We start from the raw sequence: 26,878 nt of genomic DNA, 5'->3' as shown, positions 1-26,878 counted from the left end.
GCTTCAAGGTTGGTAAGGATAATGGTGGGCTCTGTTGCTAGGAAACATGTAGCTAATGCCCTGCCCCAGAGATTAGACTCCAAGGTCTGTTGTCACTGCCATAAACCCACAGCACACCCAGTTTCTTGGCTAAGAGAACAAGCAAGTGAATATTCAATTCTCAGGAATCTCAGAGCAACTGGGATTATCCAGTTCCTTTAGTACTGTTTCCTTTTTTGTACTGTTCACAAACCCAGCTAGTGTTGTAGTCCGTACCTCAGCAGTACTAGCCACAGCAAGCTTTCTAGCAATGTAGGGCGTCAGCATGCCAGCCAGACTCTTCCTTACAGTTGGATTTTCTGGGGTTGCTTGGTCATCAGGCAAATACCCCCCAAGGCGACTCAGAGCATGGACACTGAGCTTGGCAAGACTGTTGGCCACTTCCTGTTTTATATATATATACATATAAAAAATAAGATGTTAAAGTAGGTATGTTTCCTTACATAAGTGACACAATTAAGTATGGAATCAATACTGTATAGAACCATTTTAACGATCAGCAAGGAAACAGTTGGCATAGGCATACCAATATCAATACCACAAAACTTATACATTCAAGATTTATTTTGTTTTTAGGCAGGGAACCCCTTGGCCCCCGACATGCTCATCTGTACCCAATGCAGTGTCTTGCAGCATCACCTGGAAGGAGGGTGAAGAGGGAGAGACAGGGAGGAAGACCTAATTGCTAGGTGCACGTGCTGGGAATATGAGCAATGAATGACAACAAATATGAACCAAGAAATATAAGGAAAAAAATTATAAAAATCAGATAATTACAAAGATGCTGGGGAGAGCTAGTCCCAATAGGCTGACACATTATTATATTTCCCTATTATATACTCCTGAAATCATAATACTGACTCTGACTAATTGAAAAAATATTACATGATTTCTATTCCTTCAATTCCCTTGCCTTAAATCCCTCAAGCATAAATGGTTAAAAATCAAAAGTGGTTGTGCATAGTAGAGCACAGCTATAATCCCTGTACTGGAGAGCTGGGAGACAGGAAAGACATTCTGGGCTATGTAGTGATTTTGAGGTCACTCTGGGTTACATTTAAAGAATGTCTGCCAGATTCAGGGGCAGTCAACAGCCATCTTGAGACATTGCATCTATGTATGGCTCAAGTTTTACTTCCTAAATATTTACTAAAAGTCTACATGGGTTTTAGCTAAAGTTACCTGCTGGTTTGTTTCTTCATTTTTCTGAATGCCACTCTCTTCCAATGTATAGTCATAGTTAAACAGATAACCAAGCAGATGCCACAAAATTCCAGCCTGAAATAGATGTGTCTGCAACCAGAAGTCCACAGCAAAAGAACTGACACACTCCACTGCAAGGGCAGCCACCCGTGGGACACTCTGCAAGGAAGAGAACAGAACTGATTTGCAGGGTGAAAGACACTGCCTAGGGAAACTAGCTATGCACCCATGCCCAGCTAGCTATCTTCCCAAACAAAATATCATAGAGTGTGCGGAGACTCAAGAGAATCAGCTTTCTCCACTTCCACCTAAACACAATGGAGTAACAAGAGCAACACTACTAATACAATCAAAGATCTGAGCTTCACAGCAGCATCCTTGTTCCTACTAAACCTTCTGAAGGCATCAAGCAGAAGCAGGGAATTCTATTAGGTTCCCCAGTCCCAGGTGCCTCACTCCAAGGTCAGCACCTCCATCCTTGCTACTTAACTCAGCTCGTCCCTTCGCAGCCAGTCACAGCATCTTCAGAGCTGGCTTCTCTTGGCAGATCCGGGTTGGGACGGAATCAGCATGTCTTAGATCTCAGAAGCCCTCACAGGTTTTACAAAGTCCTGTCCTTTTATTAGATTTTAGTCTCATCTTCTCTCTTTCCTTCCTTAGAAATTAAGACTCACTTCTTCTGGCTATGTCAGTACAGTCTTACTTTTTGTGGGCCAGAGTTAAGAATAAACCCATCACTTACAGCAATGTTTCTAGAATACTTAAAAGACATGAATACTATACTTATAAATAATTTTGGCTAAACACATGGCTGTAAATCAAGCACTTGCTGTTTAAAAAGAAAACCCTCAGTGACTATACCCAGAAAGGACAGGTGTGAGCTATACCTTGCCAAAATACAACACTCGGCAGAGGTCCTTGATGATGCCGGGCATCTCTGTGATCTTCTCCCGGCACTCTTCAAACTGGGCAGCCACACTGTAGCATCTGCTTATGTGTCCGCACACCTGCAGACAGCACAAGAGTCAAGCAAGTCCTTATGTAAGACACGACAGAAGATAATCTGCACACATGTGTGAGTGATACTTAATGTTGTATGTGGAGCTTCAAAATTAAACAGGACATTTTGATGAGATTAGGACAAATCTTCCTAAGATTTCTTATAGATGCAGAAGTCAGCATACTGTGGACAAACACATCACAGCCTGTTGTTGTGCCACCTCTGAGTTAAGATAGGTTTATTTTTTAAAAACATGTTAAAGTGCTATGAAAAAATAAACAATAAAACACAAAATATCATGTAACAGAGAATGTAAACTTAATGCCATATATACCCACTCAACTTTGATTTTAAAAAAAGCTCATGCAGCTTTTAGTTAAAGTATTTTTGCACATTTACTAACATAGCAGAGTGCCATTAATTCTTTTCATATAAGCTACCTCAACATAGCAGCTGAAACTCAGGGCCAGTACTCAACTGCTCTCCATCTTTTTTAAAAAGAGAAGGGGCTGGGCCGTGATGGTGTATATCTTTAATTACAGCACTCAGGAGGCAGAGGCAGGCAGATTTCTGTGAGTTCAAGGCCAGCCTGATCTATAGAGCGAGTGCCAGGACAGCCAGAGCTGTTACACAAAGAAACCCCATCTTATAAAACCAAAAGAGAGAGGGGTGGGGGTGAGGCTAATATAGTGAGGACATTTCGTGGTGTCCTGATGGTGCGACCAGCGGCGCCTGCCTTGCCTGCAAACCTGCCAGAGAGCCACATCATCGGACCCACTCTCCCTTGAGAAACTCGGTCGGGTGGAAGGCAGTTACCTGTATTCTAAGGAGCACCTCAGCTCATGTCTAAACCACCCATCTAATATGGCTTTTACCCTCACCTGCACTGACATGTCACTTGGTTTACTGGAGCGATTCAGGACAGCCACACAGCGACTAAATGCCTCCTGTAATACCTGTCAAGGAAGAAGTGTGCCATTAACTCTCCACTTAGACTTGAAGGGTACAAAGCAAAAAGTAAATAAAGGGGCTTGCTGCTTTTTTAAACCATTCCCAGGGACTACTTTATAAGGGACATTATCTTTACCACCTCTAAATCAGCACTGAGTCCTGCTATAAAATGTGCAATCTGCTGGAACAGAGGAAAAGGGAAAACTGCACCAAATGCATTTGTACTGAGAGATTCTGAGCTGTCTGTCAGGAGCCACTAATGTGCCCGGGGAAGTTAAGGTAACAAGCCTGAGATGAGGCTTGACTCCTATTACCTCTAGCCCATTCTCTCTTCTGAGCTCTTCAGCATTGAGGGCTGAGCAGTTGACTGTGTGGAAAGCCAGCTCTGCAGCCGCAGGCAACAGTGGTGATTCTTTTGAGAAAAGGAGGTCATCTGAGGTCTCCATTGTTATAGTCCTAATTAGCATGGGGTACCCTGCATATTTATAAGGCTGTAACTCTGAAATAACAGAAGCATAGTGTTAAAGTCACACCAGGACTCAGTTACAGTACCTCAAAAAACAAAACAGCCCACATAGTAATCATCTCCTAGTTTACCCTTCCTTTCAGTGAAATCACGTGGTGAATTACAATACCTTCTGGTAAACTGGGCTGCACTAGCATGGAGACAACTGATTTTTTTGAATATCTGCTTTCTGTCATCACACTGGCACTTAGCACACATCTCTCTTAAGGAGTACAAGTGAGAACTGTGTGATCAGCTTCTAAGAACAGGCTCCCTGCACTTTCTATTTTATTATTTGTTTTAAACATCTACAAGCCCCGAAATATAAACCGTTACTAAAAATACCAAATTAAAAAATGTATTAACTATTTACCTAGTTCTGCTGATAAGTACACTCAGAGGTATACAATGAAAAATTTAAAATCCAGTCTGTTTTTTTTAAAAACAACTATTAAATGAGGCAAAGATTTGCAAATAATCAGTAATGATATATAATTTCATTTTTTGTGTGAGTTTTTGGTCTGCATTTGTATTATCACTTGTGCATGTCTGATGTCCTTGGAGCCAGAAGAGGGCACTGGATCCCCAGGAACTGGAGTTAGGGATGGTTGTAAGCTGCCTGCCTTGAGGGTGAAGTGCAGCCAGTGCTCTTAACCACCCAGCCATTCTCCAGTCTCCTCAACTGTGCTATCCTTAAGCACCTCTGTAATTTCACTTGAAATAAGAATAAAGTGTTTTTGTATTTTGAAGCTGATCAATAATGATCTGACTCAAATTATACTGTTTTAAGCTGGCTTAAGAAGGAAAAGAAAGTACACATATATGTAAGAGTGTGTGTGTTTAAAAAATAAATTATTTGAGACACATCTGTGACTTCATTCTTAGTTCTAGAGGTCATTTACCTAAGATGTTTATGCACATGCTCTCTTCAAGTCATATACAAAAGTATGTTGATCACAGCTCTCCTCAACCTGCAAAATCCAATTGCAACTTCTTCTCATCTTAAGTTTCCCAGACAAAACATGCTATCCTCAAATCCTTACCACATACTCTTTTTTCCTTCCTTTTCCACACCATCTCACATTGTCCCTAAGCCAATACAATTATCTCCTATATCAAACTAAACAAAGAATTAAATATTTAAATATTTTCACTACAGCTTTAGTTTTTTTTTTTTTTTTTTAATTCTGGGTTGTTAACTGCTGCAACTTAACGGCCATGAAAACATTTAGACAAACCTGACCCTAAAGTGACCCTTATTTCACAGAAACCAGTGTTTTTCTAACTATTCCAAAGGACACAGGGTCTTGAGAGAGACAGTGTGAAATAGCAGGTGTGAAATGAACAGTTTTTTCAAGTTTCTTCTTCATTTTAAAGCCCAAAGGTGCTTGGTGTTCTCCACTTTCTGGGGCTGCTGGAGCCAAGTCAAGCAGTCTTCCGCATGTCACTGAAGATCATTAAGTAATCTGTAAAGTCCTGACCATTTAATATCTTACATATCATTTAATGTATGGCTAGGTGGCTAAACATAGATAGACCTAACCATGTAGCAACACAGAACAGATACTTCATTCGGGAAGGAATAATGAAACCCTATTGTCAATGCAAAATCCTGAAAATCACAGGCAGAAGAGAAGGCACACAGCAGGCATTGCTTGAGACCTTCTTCTGGAAGACTATTGCTTTCCTGACCAGAAACTCAATTCCCAGAGTCCTTTGCAGTAACAATTCCAAATTCTTTAGACTATGCTCCAGAACAAGTAACTCAGTAAGAGTAGCAGTAAAATAATCTATGATCTGTCATGGCAGAGGATTTACCTTCTTTATGGCGATTGAAAAGGATACTCTGTGTTTTCAGTATTAAAATTATATTCTCCGGATCTGGCCCATCCACTATTTTTGTTGACTTGGTACATAAAAATTCATATGCTTTATTTACTTTTTCAAACATGTCCTGTATACAACCACAGACAATTAGGTTTTAGTTGGAAAATTTCTAATTATAACTTAAAACAAGACATAACTGGTACCTGGTTATTATAACTTACCAATTTCTTTAAGTATTTTACTTTCACATAAAGAAATTCATTCCAACTGCCATCTAGCTGGAATACTGTAAGAGGGAACTACATTTTTTTCCCCCTGAATAAGTAGCCAAGGATTTCAATTTTATGCAAAGAAAAATATTTGCATGAAAATTTAAATATGCCATAAGTATATGTGAAGAAACATATACAAAGGAGCCTGGAGATGCAACTCAATAGGCAAGGCTCTTGCCTAGCACGCATGAAGCTCTGGCTTCAAACTCGGCACCGAAGAAGCTGGGCATACATGCCTGCAACCCCAGAAGACAGAGGTAACACAAGTTTAAAGTCATCCTTGGCTATATGACAGCTAGAGACCAGCCTGGCATTTATGAGCTGCTGTCTCAAACAAAACAAACAAAAAACACAACAAAAATCCCCAAATTCCTCATATATACCAAAGACTGACTCAATGTAGTAAGATTATTGAGAAGAAGTACTGTTCGCTTTATTCTTTAAAAAGTTTCCTATTAACATTTCCACCTATGTGGGCGGGAGCAGGGTGCACACCTGCCACCTTACATGTGGAGATGAGAAGACAACTTGTAGAAGTTAGCTCTCTCTCTTCATTCTGAGATCTGTTTGGTGGCAAGCACCTTCACCTGTGACCCATCTGTCTGAGCCCACGTGCTACTGTTTACTGAGCACTATGACAAGCACTGTGCTAAATTCTTATTTATTATCTTATTTAATCTGCAAAACTGCTATTTCAGCGTGTAGCACTGGTGTCTTCATGAGGATTCTGCAACTCTGAGTTAGTATATGATTTACTATAAACATCTATAAACGTCTGTCAGCAGCAGCATATAGCCTTATGTGAGGGACTGACTCCTGTCCCTTCCACTACAGCAATTTTATGTAGTATTTTAATAATTTAAAAATTTGACAAGTAATGTCAGACTTTCGTTTTTATTTTATTTTTTTTTTTTGAGATGAATTTGAATCATGAAGTTCACAAAACAAAGCAGCAACAACAACAAAAACCCATTAAACAACTCCCTTTAACCTAAAAACAAATCAAAATGAAACAAAAACAAAGCAAAAGCCAACCAACCAGGCCTTTAACTTTGAAAAGGTTTATATTCCCTTAAGTGGTATCTTTTCAACATCAAGTCTTCTTTGTCAGAAATACTCAGGTTTCCAATTCCCTACTTCTTCACTTAGTAGGGTAAGAATTTTGGGTGCCATTTGAAAAAAACACATTACTTAATCTGCACGGTGCTGACATACCTTAAATACAGTTTATCTATTATTCTTATGATTGATGGTTATAATTAACTCTCAAACAGGAATGGGTAAGACTAGAGAATAAATGTGTCCTAAACACAATAGTCACAGGAGCACCCCTTGCAGTAGACTAAGAGAAGACCACCCACAGAGAAAGCACAGGCTGTGGTTAGAAGCCTGCTCATATCAGGTACATGGGATGAAGCAACCAGAGCAAAACTGAGTGAAGCCATTCCAAAGGCAGCACATACCCTTCCTTCTGGATTCTTATCCGGATGGTACTTTTGTGCGAGTCTGAAGTATGCTTTTCTGATCTTGCTTTCATCATGCCTGGAAGGAGGGAAATTGTCTGTGTATACAGTAAGGTATATGAAAAAAAAAATACACAATCATCTAATGGGATGCTGTAATATGCTCACATCTATGTCAGGAATTGTACCTTGATCCCAAATATTAGATGTCCAATTAAATCCAGTAGGATTTAAGTAACATTATATTTTTATGTTATCTTTATAGGTGAAGCAAAAGCTAAAAGTTCCCCAAATACATTATAAAATGTAGTTGTTTACAACACAGTTTTATAGTATTATCTATTAAAAATTTACAAAATTGCATTTGGGATTTGATAAAATAAGAAGTATGCTTTAAAAATCTAACAATCTGTCAAAATGTCTACAATACCACTGCAAACTGTAATACTAAGTTACTGTATCAATATTAAGGAAATTTGCAGACATTTATTCTATACTCTAAAGAATGCCTTTGAAGCCATTTCCCTCTACGGTGTGTAGTCACTAGACTCCCCAGGGATGTTGCTCATCTATGTGCAGTGTCCTGGGCACACACGTCCACCAGACTTCCCCACACATAGCACGCATTAGAGGAGGAAGCGGGAACCAAGCAGGCGCAGGAGCACCATGTGCCAGGTGATGGCTCAGCACAGTGCACACAACAGCTCAATTGATAAAATGTAATGGTTCCCAACAAGATCACAAGAGTGTATCTGGTTAGTAAATCTGTAAGATGTCACAGCCAGTGACTAGAGTTCCAGATAATTCTCATGGGCCTTGTATTATCAGTAAGCAGGCCAAAATCAAAACCAACTGAACAAAAACCCAACCCTTTATGAGCCTGGTTTAGATGGATTTCCATCTTTGATACCAATGCCTTAAGCTAAGGCAGACATTTAATACTGAGGTAATGAAGTAACTCACAGCCCCTGGCCCGCAGGCAGATTGAGCACTTCGTAAGCATCGTCTATCGACATCATGGGTGGCTTCTTTTCCACTTCCTTCTTCCAAGCATCAAGGGAATCTTTCAGAAGCTTAACCTTAAAGAAAAAGGAGTAAAATCTGTATCCAGTAGAATAAAAGGATTCAAAATATAATTTTAGGTTTGTACAATATTTGTGATGTATTTCTTTAAATGAGTATTTCTAGGCTATCCAACTAATAGTGTACTGAAATATAAAAATCTTAATACAGTTGGCAGCCAGCTTAGTAGTTACAGAACTTCCTTCTGTTTAAGCTATAGTTTTATTCTTCACCAATGTATCTCTACTGTTAACTTTTAAAAGAAATATTCATAAAACACAAAACCTCAAAATGAGTACAAGATACACTGTGCTAAGAAAGCAAGCACATTGTAGAACCTGTCTTAATATGCTGACATTCAAACAAATGCAGGGGACAGAGAACTCACTGAAGTTGCACAGGGAAGGGAAGACAACAGTGAATACATATCACATGGCTATACACTAAAGGAACATACTGCTTTACACACACTGTCAGACTCAATTCATTTTTTTGTCTTGATAAACGCCAGGCTGGCCTTGCAACCTTCCTGCCTCAGTCCAGAAGACAGGGAAACACAGGGGTTCACTACTGAAGCTAATTCTTTAAAGTCTGAAAAACATGCTAAAATTCTAAAAGGTGCATTTCCCAGTGAATAAACCTCTGTATCACTAAGACTTTACGTTTTCTGTCGTTTCATATAGAACCCCGTGTGAACCAGGCCCAGGCTTGTCTGTGTCTGGTCATAGCACTGTGCATATACAGTGCCATGTGGCAAATGTTCTGACACCTTTAACGGGAAGTTATGTTGCACAGGCACCCAGACCTACTTTACTCCTTTCCACAGACCCAAGGACTCCAGATCTGCTCTTTTGTACACCAGTGAGTGGTGTTTACATGAATATTCTTATCTTCACCCTTTACAGATAGCAACTAACATTTCTGTAACCTCCATTTTAGAGATGAACCCTGAGGCTTGGTGAAATCAGGCAATCTTCTGAATGTACAGAGACAACATAACAGTCAACCTAAAACTGTCTCAGATACCAAACACCAATGACCATGAACTCAGTACCCATGCAGTGGGGACTACAGGCACGTACTCAGTGAATACCTAAAAGAAGCTATTATCCTCTTTATCACAGAAGGAAAAATTACCTGGAAGTGTTGAGAAATTGTTTCTGCAGTTTAAGAAGGTGTTATGTGGTATTTTGATTTCATTCTGAAAATAAAACTTGCTCTGAGTCAGAGGGTGGAGCTAGCCACCAGCTGACCAAAATTAACCATAGAGGTTTGGAAGACTGTGGACAGATAGGAGATAGGAAGTAGTAAGGCAGGGCTGAGACAGGATCTCAGCCCTTTTGGAGTAAGGAATGGAGAGGTATGAAGTCACTGGGGTCTGCTCCGCTGCTTTTCTAATCTTTCGGCTTCTTACCTTGATATCTGACTACAAATTTTTTATTGGTAAAGAATAATTAGATAAATGCTTTATTTGGCACCCAACAAGGGGGTGACATTTGTAGGCAAAAGTTTCTGTCCTGTAGCTGTTCTCAAATAATCACCAAATCTTATTATTTTTATAAATGCTGACTGATAGCTCAGGATTATTACTAACTAGCTCTTACAACTTAAAAACCGCCCATTTCTATTAATCTGTGTGCTGCCATGTGGCTCATGTATTTATCTGTCTTCCAGAATGTCTGGTTCCCTCTGTGTCTCCTGGCAACTCTTCTGACTCCCCCTTCTTCTTCCCAGCATCCTTTATTTGGCTCTCCCCCAGCCTTGTCCTGTCCAGCTATTGGCTAGTTAGCTAGCCCCTTATTAAGCCAATCACAGCAATATATAAACACAGAGTTTAAAGGAAAACTATATAAGAAGGAACACACTGAACTTACTGGGTCTTTAATTGGCCAATCTGGAAAACGGAGTGTATCACAAAGTTGTTTGAGGTAATAAATATTACAAAATAGTTCATTTTCCAGCTGTGGATAATTGATAACTGGGATGGGACAATACTGATAAAGTGCTCTTGTATTGCTCTGCAGGCGAGGTGTGAAGTCAGCAAGATGGGCAGCAATCTTCTCTATCATGAGGCGCCTACAATCACAGAAGCTTCCGTTCAGGCATTCTGAAGGATTAGTTTACTTAAAGAGAAACATAGGTAATCATGCAAGAAAATTACACAAATCTTCAGAACTACTCAATTATAAAGCTAGATTAAATGTTACTAAGCATTGTAATTATATCGTATAAATACCCAGGGAAAATAAATCTAGTTATAATACTTGGTAATAAAAATCAAAGACAAATGCTGACCTGTTAAGTCATTCCTACTAAAAACTCAGCCATTACAAAGTCAGATAGTGTTTGCACCTGTATCAGGTAGCAGGACAGCCAGGCACTAAGGCTTGCTACTGCCTTTATGGCTTTTATCTGGCCATAAGCTAAGCAGAACTCAATGTGATAAGAAAAATCTTTCAAAGAGAGTACCATAAAACAATTTAAAAGGAAAAATTTTACACACAAAATTATTTCTAATTTATTCATATTCCTACATATTTCTCCCAACAAAAATGACTGATACACAGAATAGTGTCCAGACTAAAACAAGCCTAAAGGCCAACCTACCCCAGAAATCCAAAGATAGTAAGTGGCATGGAGAATGTAAAGTTGGTCTGAGAACTGACTCAAAGACCAAATGTCATGCAGTTAAGAGAGCTGAGGGCTTCATAGAGGCAGCCAGCACCCTGGACCTATGAACAGCCATGAGCAGGTGAAGTGTATGTGTATGTACAGTGTACACTGCCATGTGTTTCTGGGTCTCGCCTTTTACTGTTTCCATAATTTCTCCCATGGCATGCCTTTCCTTGTAATGTCAAAACCTGTTGGCTAAGGTGGTGGTTTGAAAGAAAATGGCCCCTGTAGGTCTACAGTGAGTGACACTATTAGGAGGTGTGGCCTTATTGAAGGAAGTGTGTCACTGTGGAGGCAGGCTCTGTGGTCTCATGCTTAAGCTATGTCCAGTCTCCTTCTCTGCCTGTCGGTCAAGATGCACAACTCTCAGCTCTTTCTCCAGCACAGTTTCTGCCAGTATGCTCCCAAGATTCCTGCCATGATGATAACGGACTAAACCTCTGAAACTGTAAGAAAGTCCCAATTAAATGATTTCTGTGGTCACGATGTCTCTTCACAGTAATAAAATCTTAACTAAGACAGCTAGGAATTGCTCATCAAGATTCTTGTGGACAATTCTAGTCTGACTCATTTTATATGGGCACAGTTTGTGGAGTAAAGGCCTATTCCCAAGAATCCAGAAGTTGTGTCTTGATTGTATTGCCATTAGCAGTAACCAGTCACACTCTTATACAAAAGCTCTATTAACAGTGATTTATTAATTCTTAGGAGTACAGAAGAAGCTTCAGGTATTGTTTAAACCTATCAGTTGATTTGGAACATACAGAACTGTAAAAATGCTTCTAGCAATGGAAGTCAAGCCGTGATCAGCATCAAACTTACCAAGCATAAACAGCTAGGAGTTACTCACCTCATCTCGCTGCTCCAGATTGCTTCTGGAGTGTCAAATTCACCCAGGAAAATCTCAGAAAACTTCTCAGGTTCATAATTTTCTAGGTAGCAAACCATTGCTTCAGGTAGGATATGTCCAAGTATACTTCTCTGAAAAATATCCTGTCCTTTAGTCTTCAAAAAAAAAAAAAAAAAAAAAAAAAAAAGAAAGAAAGAAAAGGAAAAAAGGGCAAAATGTAGTTAGAAATGATGAAATCACCTGTAAATGTTTTGATAAATGAATAATTGAAGCATTTCAAGAAAAGAACACAAGGCCAAGTGTTGTGGGGCACAACTTTAATCCCAGCACTCATGGATAGAGGAAGATGGATCTCTATGAGTTCAAGGCCAGACAGCCAGGGTTATGTAGAGAGAGACCTTGCCTCAAAACAAACAAACAACAAACAAACAAACACAAATGGAACAACCCACTTCTGTGCTGTAGGAGTTAGAAGAACACAACCAAATGTGAAGGCAAAGGCAGAAGCAACAGCTTTGCAGCAACTTTAGCTTTCTCAGGGGTCACCTGCACCACCACACAGGATTAAGGATGAGCCTGTGGCCATGAGCAACAATGATGGGTGACAAGGAAGGTCCACAAAGACATATATTACTTACCTTGTACTCTACCAGTCACTACAGTTTCTAACCACATCTGCCATTTTCAAAACCTAGTAATTAAGTCTAGTTCTTTTGGAAATTATTTTATTTATTTGTTTGTTTGTTTAGAGAGGGAGAGTGTGTACGTGTCTATCCAATACAAGGGCATGCTTGTGGAGGTCAGAGAATAACATGTAGATGTAGGATCTCACCTCCCACTATGTAGGTCTTGGAGACTTAACTGAGACCTCCAGGTCTGATAGCAAGCACCTTACCTGCTGAACCATCTCACTAGACCTTAAATTGAGATCTTAAAGAGGCTGCTCTCATGAAATGTGCGTAGAATTTAAGAGGGGGACTTCATGTAAAATAATTACAACTAACTGGATCAAGAAGTCCAAAACTGGCTCACAATTTAACATGCTACATTTTAAAAAGTCATTTCTCTTAGGATTGAAATCTGGTCCTAATGAAAGCAAATGCCTCTCTTCCTTTCCACCTAGATGAGTTAACAAGTTTTACTTCTGTAGGACAGCAGTAGAGATGAAACAGAAGCAAATTCAAAAGCAATTAATTTTCAGACTTTTTCATAACAATAGTGATAAATTTACCCATAAAGCTGCTGGGTGAAGATATGCTGTTCTGCTTCCTAGAGTTCTATTACTTGGAACTAGCTACAAATAGAATTTTGCTGTAATTATTCAAAACACTTAGGGCAAATAATTTCTAAAATAGAAGTTTTCAGGGTTTGGGGAGCTCTCTCAGAGGGTAAAGTGCTTCCTGTACAAGCATGCAGGTCTGGATTTAAATCCCCAGAACCCACATCAAAGCTGAGTGGGCAGCAGGAGATATAACCCCAGCACAGGGACGGGAGGGAGATGACACCAAGACAGGCAGATCCCCATCAGACTTCACATTCAGTGAGAGGCTAGACAGGCATCTCAGATTGACCTCTGGCTTCCACACAGGTACACAGACAAGCAAACACACAAAATCCCCTTGCCCATTTCTGTTTTTTCTTAAAGAAAATTTCTATATATTGATGCACAGAAGTAAAGGAGGAAGGAAGGCTGCCCCAAAAGACTAATTTTGTATTAAGCATCACCAGATACACTGCTTTTTTATATTCGACTGCCCATTTCATCTCAACAGTGTCAGGCAAACTTGTTTCTCTTGGGGCTTCAGTGACTACTCTATGAAGCCTTCATTACTGTCTAGTTTGTAATGTCAAAGTGGTGTAACAATCTTCAGTGTCTTAAACAGTGGTCTGTTTTGGGTAAATTAAAAAATTAAATGCTCTAACAAAAGCCTAACAAATTTGAATATTGCTAACTGGCAGGTAATAAAATTCTCAGATTGATGGCCTTCTAAGTGTCATCTTTCTTCGGCTCACAGTTTTCCTGACCGCAAGGGCAAGAACACTCCGAGAACACATGAAAACAGTGTACCTTCAAAAAGGGAACCTGCTATCTCTTACGCCTGGAGAGCGGAACACAAGGAAGGCTCCAGTCTTAATGAATCATAAGAGATTTCAGATTACAGTAACATCTCTATAAAAACTACTAATCTGACTGACCTGAAGAGGTAACAACACACTAAGAGCTACCAAGGGATAACTCATAGTTGTGATTTCAATGTACACAGAATGGGCAATACTTTCATTTAAAAAATCTGCTTAGCATTTCCATGTGCAAAAGTACTGCAAAGAACAGGAATGAATTGCTAAGTGGGACCTGCCCTCAAGCCTAGTAACCACATACTCCTAAAACTACCTGAGCGAGTTGAGACAGCTCACTCACTGTGTGTGTGCAGACAGCTAACATGCTTACCTCCTCAGACTTGAAAGCCTGCTTGGTGTGTGTATATTTCAAAAACCTAGAAATAAAAACAGTGTCTTTTAGATAAAGAAAATGATTAGGTTTTGGTCACTTTGTGTTTCTAAAGAATAGATCATTAATGAATTTTAAAAAGGTTAAAAATAAGTTAAAAGGGCAACTCACAAATCATATTCCCAAATTAATTAGACCGAGGAAAGACCTGAAATGTGCTATAAAGATTTTGAAGTTTGGCTATATTAAGGCTACAGAGTAATATAGAAACATTTAGTAAGACAGCAAAATATAAAACTACATGTATAGATAAATGCATTTCTATTTAATATATGTAATATGTAATAAAATAAATTTCAAATACTATTTCTGGTAAACTGGCACAATATTGAATTCCCACCTTCTCTTCTACTTCCTACATTTTTAGATATTTAATTAGCTATTATAATGAAAAAGCAATGATTCAGAAGTCCCTGTTAAGTGTGTCACATAAACAAGTAATTTAAGACAGTGTTTTCATTTTCTTACCGAGCAACAGGAAGGACGTTGGAACCTGTATACATCATGATAAAGAAAAACACTCCACTGAGATAGAGGCGAGGTAACTGTGGATTATCTTGCATAATGTCGTGTAATAAGATAGCAACCTTCTCAACAAGGATAGGGTCAAAGGTCAGCAGTAGCTGGAAAAGTAAACAAAGTGTTTTGTTTGGTGGGTTATGGTGAGGTTATCATTTCTTATATCCATGGGATTCAATACAGTTGTACCAGACTCAAAACCAACGTTTAAGGGATTCATTCTATATTTAATGCAGACAGTAAACCACTGTTGAGAACTGATAAAAAATGAAACCAGATAAAGGCCCAAATGTGTCCAAAATCAGTTTTGTTATGTTGTTACAGCAAAGATGCTTGTTTGAGAGTATCTCTGATGCACACACATGTAAGAATGTGTGCGTTTGCACATGTGTGAGGTGCACGCATGTACACATGTGTGCATGTGTGTCTATGTTGCATTAGTTTCAGTTAAGCTGATATAAACAATTCCCTGAAGGATACTTAACTCGAGGAGCAGAGCAAAAACCAGCTCCTAGTGAAATGGTACTAAAAAGCAAAGATAGAAGTGCAGCTCAGGCTGCCCCGACCACAGACCACTGAGAGGCCACGACCACAGACCGCTGAGAGGCCACGACCACAGACCGCTGAGAGGCCACAGGCTCTAGAACACTGAGGGACACACCTACCTCAGGGCACGGACTGACTGCATCTAGGCTAATGAAGACCCAAGCAGAGCTGCTCTGAACAAATGTGAACTAAGCCAATTTAGTAAGTTCTACTTATTAGTTACATAATAAAGGTGATATTTCAATTTTCATTAAATACTTGCCTCCAAAGAATCCCAAATTTGGGGTCAATTACTACTAGTAAAAACAAAACAAGCATACATTGCAAGGTATAAGTATTATTTCCATGGGACAGGCCAACAGACTCAGATGTAAACACTAGCTCCACGTGACAGCCACTAGGCTCAGGTGAGATGAACAGAGTGTAAGTCCTCGCTCCATGTGACAGGCCAATAGTCTAGATTTAGGTGTGAGAAAGAAGAACTGTTTGTCTTAAGCCGGTGTCTTAAATTTCTCCTGCGTCACGTCCTAGCTCTTCAATAAGGCAATCGTACTGTTTCACGCTATGGCAAGTTTTAGGAAGGAAAAATCAAAAACAGTCATATAGGACTTGCTCAAATGTTAAGGACAGCTACAGCTTGAGATAAGGTATTGGGAAATAGCAGATCTTGAGTTTTACCTCACATTATCAATAAAACAACAGAGTATTCCAAGTTGTCACGGTACAAGAAAACCTAAAACACCCATTCACTGCGCATTATATGTACCACTTTAAAAATTCTTAGGCAAATTCAGCAATCTTTGAATATCAGTGATTTCCATAAGTATTAGGTAGTAACACATAAATGAGGCCTCCCTGAGGAGTGGATAGGGAAAAGGTCGGGAGAGTAGGAGGGCTGGAGGGAGAGGGAACTGGGATTGGTATGTAAAATAAGATTGTTCTAAAAATAAAAACAAACAAACATGTAATTGTCACTTTCAATTAAAAAGACGAAAGGATCATCACAGACATAAGGTCTATGTATAGTTAATGGAAAAATGAATACATAGTTAGGATGACAGACTAATAAATACACAGGAAGAAGTTTACCTAAAAATCTCTGGAACCTACTTATTTGGGTCTATTGTTAATCTCAGTTGTAGGTATTATAAATTCCAGAAGAACAGCATAAGGCAGAAAAAGAAAAAAAATTAGTATATCCAACGTATCCAACTGTATGCTTTGAAGTGGTTACTATCCATAAAAACCATTAGCTGAAAACTGTAAAACCCAAGGGGAACACTAGTGAGTCTGCTGTCAGCTTGAGGAAATGAGGGTGCCCTTTTCTGTGCCTGCTAGTGCACACCTGTAGCCCCATGCCAATCTGTAGCACAAAGGAGTGCACCCTTGCAGTTCCCACAGTCATGGGATTTTTTAAAGAACGGATAATAAAATCCTTTTTGAATGATTCTGGACTCTGAAGATAGCACACAATTAGGTTCCTGGATATAGAAACTTCCCCAGTATACACAGATTGACAACTCAATTGAGAACGTGGAACTATGGCTAGAGAGATGGTTCAGCAGTTAAAGAGCATTGACTGCTCTTGTAGGGGACCTGGATTTGGTTCCCAGCACCTACCAGGCAGCTCACAACCAGATGTAATGCCAATTCCTGGGGACCTAATACTCTCTTCTGACCTCCAGGAGAACCAGGCATGTGCATGATATACAGATATTTACGAAGGCAAAACACCTTACACATAAAAATAAATACATCTTTAAAAAAAAAAGGATATATGAAGCAAATGTAACTCGGGGTTCAGCTTTATGAAAATGGAATGGGTTATAATGAAATACAGACAAGAACTTATAGTAAAATAAGATAATCTTTCAAATACTGTCTAGTTTGCTAACAGAAGTGACCCACCTGGATGACATGGGGAAGGCAGGTGCTGTCTGACAGCAGTCGTTTCACTCTGGGCAAAGGACGAATGATGGCATTATCCTGATCCCTAGAAAATATTTCCTGAGGTCAACATTTAATATACATTTATTGGAATTTGTATGTTCACAGCATATGGCATTCTACTAGGCATGAAGCAAGTTACCTTCCTCTTTTGTAAATGAAGACTAAGCTCTCATACAGCTGGGAACATGATTAGGTATTTGGTTTAAATCTACTGGCTGTTTAATATGACTTCATTTCCTTCCATAAGATTTCCTTGAAAAACAGTACCCTAGAAGAGCCAAAGACTCTTATTTATTATTTAATTGATTAAACTTTGTGTTGTCTAACATGCTGTCTGTGGATAGTCCCCCCAAAGGCCCCATATATCAAGCTCTGTCAAATAAACGTGAACCTTAGTTTAACGATGGTCAGTACTTTTCATATAGAGCTTTAATGAATTCATTACTTTCTAAATGGTAACTGTATGGTTTTGAGTCTAACCCGATTTTTAAAGAGAACTATGAGATGAACATATAGTGTATATGATATATGTTTTTAGTTTAATCATTTCTATCAGGTTATATTTAGAATAGCATAACAACAAAATGATGTGTGTGCAAATATTTTATGAAGACTAAAATATTCCAGGTAAAGGTTACGAATGTGATTGTTACTGGAAGCAAATTCTTGCCTGTAGTGGTCCTTCAAGGTGAGCTGTCAATCATTCCATCTTCAACTGCAGGCCTGGCTAGCCTGGCAGATCAGTAGCTGGCACTGAGTACTGACATGGGCTATAGATATCTATTTCCAAACAGTCCTATATAATTCATTAAGTATTATAACTGTTACCACTACTAGAATCCAGCTGATAAATATCAATTATGTAAGATTTTAAATCCCCCAGAAAAGCTTGCTTTCAGTTACCACATCAATATTAACTTTTTGTAACTGTTTAAAAAAGTTTAAAGGTCAAAGAAGTACTATCCCAAGCCACATATAGGACCCCTTGTTTTAGACTGCCAGAGTAATCCTGTAACATTACAGAGGGCATATCCACACAGTGGAGATACCAGGATATCTGAGAGTTCTTGCTAGTCATGAAAACATAAATGGCATTGTACCTGCTTGGAAAATATCCACACATTGTGATCAACATGTTCAGTATTAAGGTAGCAAGGTCAGTTTCATTCAGAACAGCCTGCCCACTGGCTAACAGGCACCACTTAAGCTGAGGTATCGCCTGGAGCGGTCGCCATCCATCCATGCCTTGAGCCCAACATCTGGTTTTTGCATTCAACATTCCTTTGGCCCATAATTCTTGCATCTTAATTGATTGAAGGCATCATTATTACAAACACAGAATTAAATAAAATGTTTGCCAATGTTTTTTATATCATTGCAATACATAAGAAACAACAGTCCATTTATGAGAGAGTGATGTGCCAGTATGGCAAATACACTATGAATATGCAAAATCTTGCCAATAGCACTTCAGGAACACAAATTTGACTAATAATGTAAGAATAACCATCCATTTGGCCAATAGAAGAGTGCACAGAACATTGGAAAGTGCATAAAAAAATAAACAAAGTGGCCGGAAATCAAATTCTGTCCTAGAAGGCTTGGCCCCTCATTCTGACTGAGACTGAGAGGTTGAAGACAGAGGACAGGACCAAACACTGTGGTGAAGGGGGATACTCTTGGCTCCCAGAATGAGCATGTACTATTCAATGATCATGCCATGTGAAGCAAGATGTGACATATAATTAGGATAGTAATAGTTATTGTATAAAAATTCACTGAAAACTCAATGCCACCTCCTGAGTTACACTCCTCTAACAGTCTTAAAAGATTTGAACCATGATTTTGTACACATAGGTACATCTCCAGAACTTCAAGTCACCAAATACTTTAGGAGGAAATGGAGGTTTATGACTATTGGTGGTAACACAGTAACGAGTTTAAAGATACTGAACGTCTTGGGGGCTGGAGAGGTGGCTCTGGAGATGGAGCACTTCCTGTTCTGCCAGAGGACCTGAGTTCAGTTCCCAGCATCCATGTTAGGTGGCTCATGACCACATGTCCCTCCAGCTCTGGGGGATCTGATGCCCTATTCAGGCCTGTTTGGTCAACTGCACACATGTGGCATACATTTACACACATGCACACACAAAATAGTACCTAAAAAAACAGTGCACATCTATATGAGTACTAAGACAGAGGGTCTAAGAAGGAAAGACCTGCCAGGCATGATGCTGCCTGTCTATGCTGTCCGCAGCTGATATCCAGCTATGTGGTAAAATGTGGGAGACTCTTTCACCAAGACACATCAACAAAGTAGAGATGACACAAAGTTCCTACACAGCACATACCTCATGAAATCCATATGGCCCACTCCTTTCTTTGTCTGCATTGCCAAAATACCACTCCTTTTCACTCTCTCTCTTCATATCCGGAGATGCTTCAATCACATTGCTCTATGTTAAAAGAGACTTCAATTATTTCCAAGGCAGAAATCTAAGGGACATTTGCCATAAACAACTTATTCAGTACCAAATTTTGGTCTGAAGTTTTTTTTTTTTTTTTTTTAATTATTTCAGAAATTGGATTAAATGCCTAAGGAACATCCCAAGAAAGGTATTTCTTTGTTAGCACATATATGAAACATTTTCTAAATTCACTCATCTGTCTAAATTTAAGGACATCTATATTCCCTGTGGCCACTAATAAATTCTTATGGCACTAAAGTTTCAGTAGAAAGAATGCTGTAAATAATTACTAAATAAACAAATATTATTAACTGGAAACCATAAGGGTCAACATATAAAGGTTTTAGGGAAGAGGAACTGGCTTCAGTAAGCAGCTCGATCAGGGTCAAAATGCCAGCACAGGTTTCAGCAGGTTAAACATTTTCTGCCCTTTCCCATGATGTTAAAATGAATGTGGTCTGGCCTAGTGCTGCTGCTGTTGCACACACTTAGGTTCTGCCTGAAGATCCCTCTGTACACAGTGAGCCATAACTCAGCAAATGAAACACTTCCTAATCTACACCCATAACAGACTGCTGAGTCTCAGCTTTAGTCGGCCACAGGCAACCAAGTGCTCAAACGTGTTCAAGTAAGGCCGAAGTGGGCAGCGATCCAACTCCCTGTGCCTGACCTACCTCTATCTTCTATGTGCCACTTCCTTCTTTGACTCTAAATATAAGATGCAGTGGGGGCAGGGCAACATGAACTATCTTGGGCGCAGACTGCTGCCAACTTCCAGCATCACATACAAAGCTAATTAAGATTAGAAAAACTAGATTTGTTTTAATTTTCTCTTTTAGCAACATAGATAGTTCTTACAGTTTTCTTAATTGATGTTTTAGCAGACAGAGTTTTTATGTTAGTAAGTTTGGGTGTTTCATGGCTTCTAAATACCCCTGTAATGATCAGCTTTCAGTTAGAGTCAAATGTAAATAGAGCAAAATGGCTAAGAGCACCAGATTCCAGCAGCCAACTCTGGTTCTGAGCTTGAGCTTACAGGTGACAGTGGCATGTACTCAGCCCCTCTGCTCCTCAGTCTGTGCTGCAAATGGGAAAATGAAGAAAACCACCACACAGGGTCACTGAGGGGTTTGGTATGTAAATGTATTCCAGAACAGTACCTGGTATACTGCAAAGGTATTTAATAAGCATTATGATTATGATCCACTCTAAAATATTTAAAAAGGCCTTTTTTCTGTCATAATTAAAACAAAGTATCTTGAATCAGAAGAATTTTTAAAAATTGCATCAAAAACCATAAAACATCGAATAAACTAAAATAGAGATCTCTCTTTGAATCAAGCACTACGGAAGGTCTGTGACTTTGTCTTGTTATATAATGACTTGAATAATGCCCCCAGTGGCCTTAGGGCAAAACATATTCTTAGTGTTTGTCAATACTGAATGTTCTAGTTACATGTCCAATGAATCAACTGAAAGGTCACACTGCATCAAAAACAAGCCACATTGGAGATACCGTTATTTAAACATAAAAGAAAAATGGCATCAGGAAATAAAACTGGTAATAAGGACTCTTTTTTTTGCATGCATTAATCTCCCTGCATTGACACTACTGTAATTACTGGAGAAATGTTTTACCAGCCATACACATGAACCCATATGCACCTGTGATTCTAAAATTGTATCCAAAGAACAAAAAGTTTGCAGGAACTAGAAAGCAGACGTACTTGCAGGGGGACTGTTGCTCGGCTCACGTGAAGATGCGCAAGAGTAAGCAAGTCCACAAGAATTCTAATGCCATTTGAGTCCATGAGGTCCTTAACATTTTTCTAAAAGAAGAAAACACTCATGCATAATTGAAAGCCTTTCTCTTCAATAGTGTTGTAATGCAGCACATTGTCTAGAGTTAGCACTTTAGAAACATGTGGCATGCAACTATACTTACATGGTATTGTAGGGTTAAAAACAAAATTATGCTACAAACAGATCATTTAGAATTTTCAATTAAATATGGTCCACTTAAAAACAGAGTACCCATCTCCCCCAAGAAAAACAAAGTGGCATGATAAACTCCAACCCTACAATTATCTTGTGGATCAATAAACAGGTTGTCTGATAACCAGACATAAAATACTACATTAAAAATTCTTTAATATTCCAACTTATGTGGTGCCACACACACTCTCTGCAAGTGCTCTACCTCTAAGGCACACCCTCCAGCACCTCCTGTCTATTTCTGTAATGTAAAGGAAGAGGTGTCATGTAGCACCTGAACACCAGGGCAGGGTACTCAGAAAAACTGACAAAGAGCTTTCCCTTCTATAAACCTGAAGCACTGGTTTTCTCATCTAAAGAAGAAAAGAACCATCTCTGGATGATTTGACTGACAGCTTAGCTGCATGTGGGCACATGATTTGGAAATGACAGTGTATTTATACAGAATACTGTACCTTATTAAGAATCAGCTTGTTCAGGAAGAGGATCAGCCTATCCCGTTCAAGTTTATCAGTGCACTAATGAAATAAACAATTTAGTCAACAGTAGATAAAACACCCACAAGACCACTTCACAAAATCAACTGACAACTCATAAAAAAAATGTCACCTTTGCAGCATTAAAAAGACAATTACAGGTGTCTGCCTGCCAACTACTGCAATTCCTAAGTGTTTTACATTGTATGCAATTTTACAGAACTTATTTAATTTCCTAAAATGGAAGATATAATAACTTTTTAAGAGACATAAAAAGGGAAGTAAGTGAAACCCTTTGACTAGGAAAAATTTGGTGTTTCATTAAAAAGAACATAAACACTTGCTTAAAATAAAAACAGTGTGTTCTAGTCCTCCAGTTCTCTGGAATAGCATTGAAGATCTGTACTGCAAAGCAGGCATGGTGGTGCATGCTCTAATCCTAGCATTTGGGAAGCCGAGACAAAAGGATCACAAGTTCAAAGCCAGCTAGAGCTAAACACTCAGTTTATAGGCAACCTGGGGCATTTAGAAAGATTCTGACAACTCCTGCCCTTACTTCCAAGTTAAAAAAAAAAAAAAAAAAAAAAAAAAAAAAAAAAATCAAAGAACTCAACGCTATTGTTCAGTTAATAGCAAGAAACATAGTTTCATCCTGGCTGTGCTGCTTGCTGCATAAACTTTCCCACAATGCAATGGCTCAGAGTTGACAATTGGAATAAGCATGGACAGCTATTCTGAAAACTGGTAAAATGGTTCTTTTCTGTGAAGCTTGTTAATATTTCAATGGTTAAAATATAAGAACATAAAGACTAATGCAAGAATGTAGGCCATACTCTGCCTTAAATAAATCAAGTCCACTAATGAGCAAATTAATACCCCATGCTTTAACTACATAAATAAAATACATGCTGACTTATCCCTGTTTAAAAATTACTGCTCTTCTAAGCAACTTCACTATCTTCACACTTTAAAATTTAACATGTCAGAAGAATTTGATTTCTGTTTCCAAAACGAAAACCCAAAGATACACAGAATTCTAGAAGTTACTATTTCCTGTATATAGCTGATGAGTTCACCATACTTCAAGTTGGCAAGCGAGTCACCGAAGCTGCTCAAAATCAAAAGCTGGAAAAACCAACTGCCATGGACAAATTTCAATTCATTTAATTTAATTCATTTATTTAATGCTATTTTCCTAGCCTCCTACTTAAACTTAAGTAAGTACAACAGACATTAAAAAAATAAATAAATAAAAAAGAAAAACTCATGCAGAAAGTTACTGCGACGATATGACCAAGTTTGTTTTGACACTACCCTTATGGTGTCCTTACCCTTTCTAACATCCCAATGATGTATCTTGTATCTGTGAACGGCCCTATTTCTTCATGGCATCTGCCATAAACAATAGCAAGGGCTTGTAAACATAAACACTTCATGTTTACTTTTGGAGTGAGCAGGAAGCGATGGTAGAGCTCATTGAAAAATTCATACCTAGATTTAAACAGAGGTTCAGTAGAAATAAACAAGAAACCAACACTGCTGACAAATCTAAAGAGATGTAAAGAAGGACTCACGATCTCTTTATTGACCCGCTTTCTTCATTCTCATCCTCCTCCAATAGCAATCTCAAGTAATAATCTCCTATTTTGATTTCCTCTGCCAGGCACTCATACTTAACCTGTATTAAGAAATGTAAACACCATGTTAATCTATAATAGATTTTATTCCTATTTTTCTTTCTTTTTGAAACAAGGTTTCTCTGTGTAGCCCTAGATGTTTTGTTAACTTACTCTTTAGACCAGGCTGGTCTTGAACTCACAGAGATCTGCTTATCTCTGCCTCCCATGTGCAGGATTAAAGGCTTGCACCACCACACTTAGCTGAATTTATCATTCCTTAAAATACCTGATATTACACGATTTGTGGTGTGTAAATGCATGCACGTGTGAAGGCTAGAGGTCATCACTGGGTATAGCTTCTAAAGCTTTCCATTGTAAGGAATTTGCCATCTTGTCTAGACTGTCTATACAGAGAGCAGTGGGATCTGTCTCCACCTGGCCCTGCCCAACAAAGGAGTTATAGACATGTGCTGCCATGCTTGCACTACCTCAGACCCCTCATTTTAAGTTTATGTGTATGACTATTTTGCTGGCATGAGTGTCTGCATATGTGTGCAATGACTGAGTAGGCCAGAAGAAGACAACCAATCTCTTACGACTGGAGGTACAGTTGGAAAACAGCTATGTAAGGTGCTGGGAAAAGCAGCCAGTGCCATCTCTCTCTAGCCACATACTTAGCATTTTAATGTGGATGCTGGGAATCTGAACTAACACTCTCATGCTAACATAGCAAGCACTTATCCATCTCTGAAGACTCCATTATCACTATACTGTAACTATTTCAGATAAATATTGGTACTTTATGCATGGTTCTGCTTCATCAGTTTGGGTTTTGCTGGAGCACTGACTGCCCAGCTTACAAAGGCTGCTTCGGCTCATCCTTCATGCCTGGTCTAACATGCCAACGGCATGGTATGGCAAACATATCTTAAAACCTCAGAGCTTTTCTCTGTCAAGTGGAAGTGATGTGTGAGAGAAACCCCAGGACCAGGCTCTGGAAGAACAGTAGGACCCTCACAATTTAGGCTGCTTATTACAAGGGAAGAGTTACAGACAACTTAAAAAATTAATTTCCTGACTGATCACACTATCAAAATTGCTTTATAAAAATGTACATTGGTATTTTATATCCACTTCTCTTTTCTGCTATAGATTGTGAGCATCCAGTTTATTCAATTTCTACTACTGAGTATCCATCCACCTTGTGGGAGCATTATTTTAGGCTTTGGGTATTTGCCAGCTGTAAGACAGTGTTATGCTTAGATTTAAGGATGCTCCATGGGAGGGAATTTATGCCTGTCTCTGAGGATTTAGCCAAGAATCTGAGGCTGGGCAACTCATAGGGCCCATGAGACAGCCTATTATAATTACTTTGCTAAGTGGACACAGTTATCAAACTGCCTTCTAAATATGTAATTCCAGGACTGGAGAGGTGGCTCAGGAGTTAAGAGTGTGCACTGCTCTTGCAGAGGACCCAGGTTCAGTTCCCAACACCCCAACAGGCAGTTTTCACCTTAACTGCAGTGCAGGGGATCTGACAACTTCTGGTCTCTTCAGGTACCTGCATGCACATGGTACACATGCACATTAATTCAGGCCAGCACACATATAAATTTTAAACATGTATCTACATCCACAGATTAGTACAGGTCCTAGTCCTCATCAGAGAGAATGTTATACAGTGGATGGTAGCCAATGCAGAGACTTAATTAATCAAAGTGAGGAGAACAAGTGTCTATGGAGTTCTCAGACCTAAATGAGACATCTTAAACCCTTTCCTAAGACTCATGGAACATTGAGGAAGAGGAAGCAGAAAGATTGTGAGAGCCAGAGGTTGGGGAGAACCAGAACAAAACAGTATCTTCTGGACCTGACAGGACCACTGTACTCATGAACTCATCATAGCTGTGGCTGCCTGTACATGGTCAAGCCAGTCAACACACAGCATCAATCAGAAAGGGGCACATGAGCCTCTACACATAGCTGAATTGTCACTGACAACTGACAGCTGCTAGGAGAGGGAAAACCAGCTTCTCTAGGAGTGTGGTCCCTGGTAGGCTGACCACACCCCACTGGCTGGCCCCACACTGTGCATATATGGCAGCACTAACTGGACTCAGCTGGTCATGAAAAACGTAAGTAAAGAGGGTATGAAGTTGCGAGGGGGATGGGAAAGCATATCTGGAAGGAGTTAGAGGAGAAAGTGGGGGAATGAATAGGATCCAAATATATTACGTGCATACATGAATTTCTGAAAGAATAAATAAAATGTATCATATATATAATTTTTGGGTGATAGTAAGTGCTATAGAGTGAATAGGATAGGGAAAGTGGATAGGAAAGGGAATACATAGGAATGTGTGTGTAAGTACAAAGGGGACTATGCTTTAAAAGCATAGAGAAGGTCCACCAGATGATGGCATCAAAGAAAATAACCTAAAGAAGATGAGAAAGCAAAGTATGAGGCTTTTCAGGAGAAGGGCTTATTTTAGGCAGAGGCTATCAACAAGTAGAAAGACCTTGAATTAGAGAACATGTGGTGAGGCCAGTGTAAATGGAAGAGTCGGAATAGGAGAGAAGTATGAGATATGGCCAAAGTGAAAACATTTTGGTTTGAGGTGTGCACAGGCCCTACTTTGTGAGTCATTTCTAGAGCCCAATGTAACAGTATATAAAGTGAAAAGCCACAGGTACATCAACACTGAGCAGTCCACTCACTTATGTGCTTTATTGCAATACTGGGAATCGAACCTAGTGCCAGGCAAGCACTGAACCCTACCTCCAGCAATTTGTCTGCTTATGAATCAGATGACCTTGTCACTGTGTTGGTAACAGAGTTGGTAACAGAGTTCAGGGAGGCAAGGCAGAAAGCAGTGATGTTGATATAGCCAAACAAAAGGGGGAGTTCTGGGTAATTTCTGAAGGTCAGACAACAGGATTTGCTTGCAAAA

At 39.2% G+C, this 26,878-nt stretch overlaps 1 protein-coding gene across 3 annotated transcripts in view; it reads right to left on the bottom strand.

Moving 5' to 3' along the window:
- The window catches only part of Dnajc13 (DnaJ heat shock protein family (Hsp40) member C13), a 107,033-nt gene that overhangs the window by 27,666 nt on the left and 52,489 nt on the right, over window positions 1–26,878 (bottom strand). For all 3 annotated transcript variants that reach the window (XR_007835858.1, XM_051205901.1, XM_051205911.1), the window contains 19 exons: window positions 23,883–23,986; window positions 23,640–23,799; window positions 22,288–22,350; window positions 21,565–21,666; window positions 19,721–19,825; window positions 18,470–18,672; window positions 17,328–17,412; window positions 14,823–14,977; window positions 14,295–14,340; window positions 11,846–12,000; window positions 10,197–10,398; window positions 8,224–8,339; window positions 7,261–7,339; window positions 5,517–5,652; window positions 3,508–3,692; window positions 3,124–3,198; window positions 2,130–2,249; window positions 1,222–1,401; window positions 256–423 (listed from right to left, as the gene is read on the bottom strand). Coding sequence is in view for 2 of the 3 variants with exons in the window: in XM_051205901.1 (XP_051061858.1) it covers window positions 256–423; window positions 1,222–1,401; window positions 2,130–2,249; window positions 3,124–3,198; window positions 3,508–3,692; window positions 5,517–5,652; window positions 7,261–7,339; window positions 8,224–8,339; window positions 10,197–10,398; window positions 11,846–12,000; window positions 14,295–14,340; window positions 14,823–14,977; window positions 17,328–17,412; window positions 18,470–18,672; window positions 19,721–19,825; window positions 21,565–21,666; window positions 22,288–22,350; window positions 23,640–23,799; window positions 23,883–23,986 (2,439 nt within the window). In the remaining variant the exon portion in view is untranslated. The remainder of the gene's footprint in view (window positions 1–255; window positions 424–1,221; window positions 1,402–2,129; window positions 2,250–3,123; window positions 3,199–3,507; window positions 3,693–5,516; window positions 5,653–7,260; window positions 7,340–8,223; window positions 8,340–10,196; window positions 10,399–11,845; window positions 12,001–14,294; window positions 14,341–14,822; window positions 14,978–17,327; window positions 17,413–18,469; window positions 18,673–19,720; window positions 19,826–21,564; window positions 21,667–22,287; window positions 22,351–23,639; window positions 23,800–23,882; window positions 23,987–26,878) is intronic.

This window comes from Phodopus roborovskii, unplaced genomic scaffold (genome assembly GCF_943737965.1).
Source record: "Phodopus roborovskii unplaced genomic scaffold, PHOROB, whole genome shotgun sequence".
NCBI classification, from domain to species: Eukaryota; Metazoa; Chordata; class Mammalia; order Rodentia; family Cricetidae; genus Phodopus; species Phodopus roborovskii.
The sequence above is the reverse complement of the archived record's forward strand: the minus strand, read 5'-3'. Positions and strand labels throughout refer to the sequence as shown.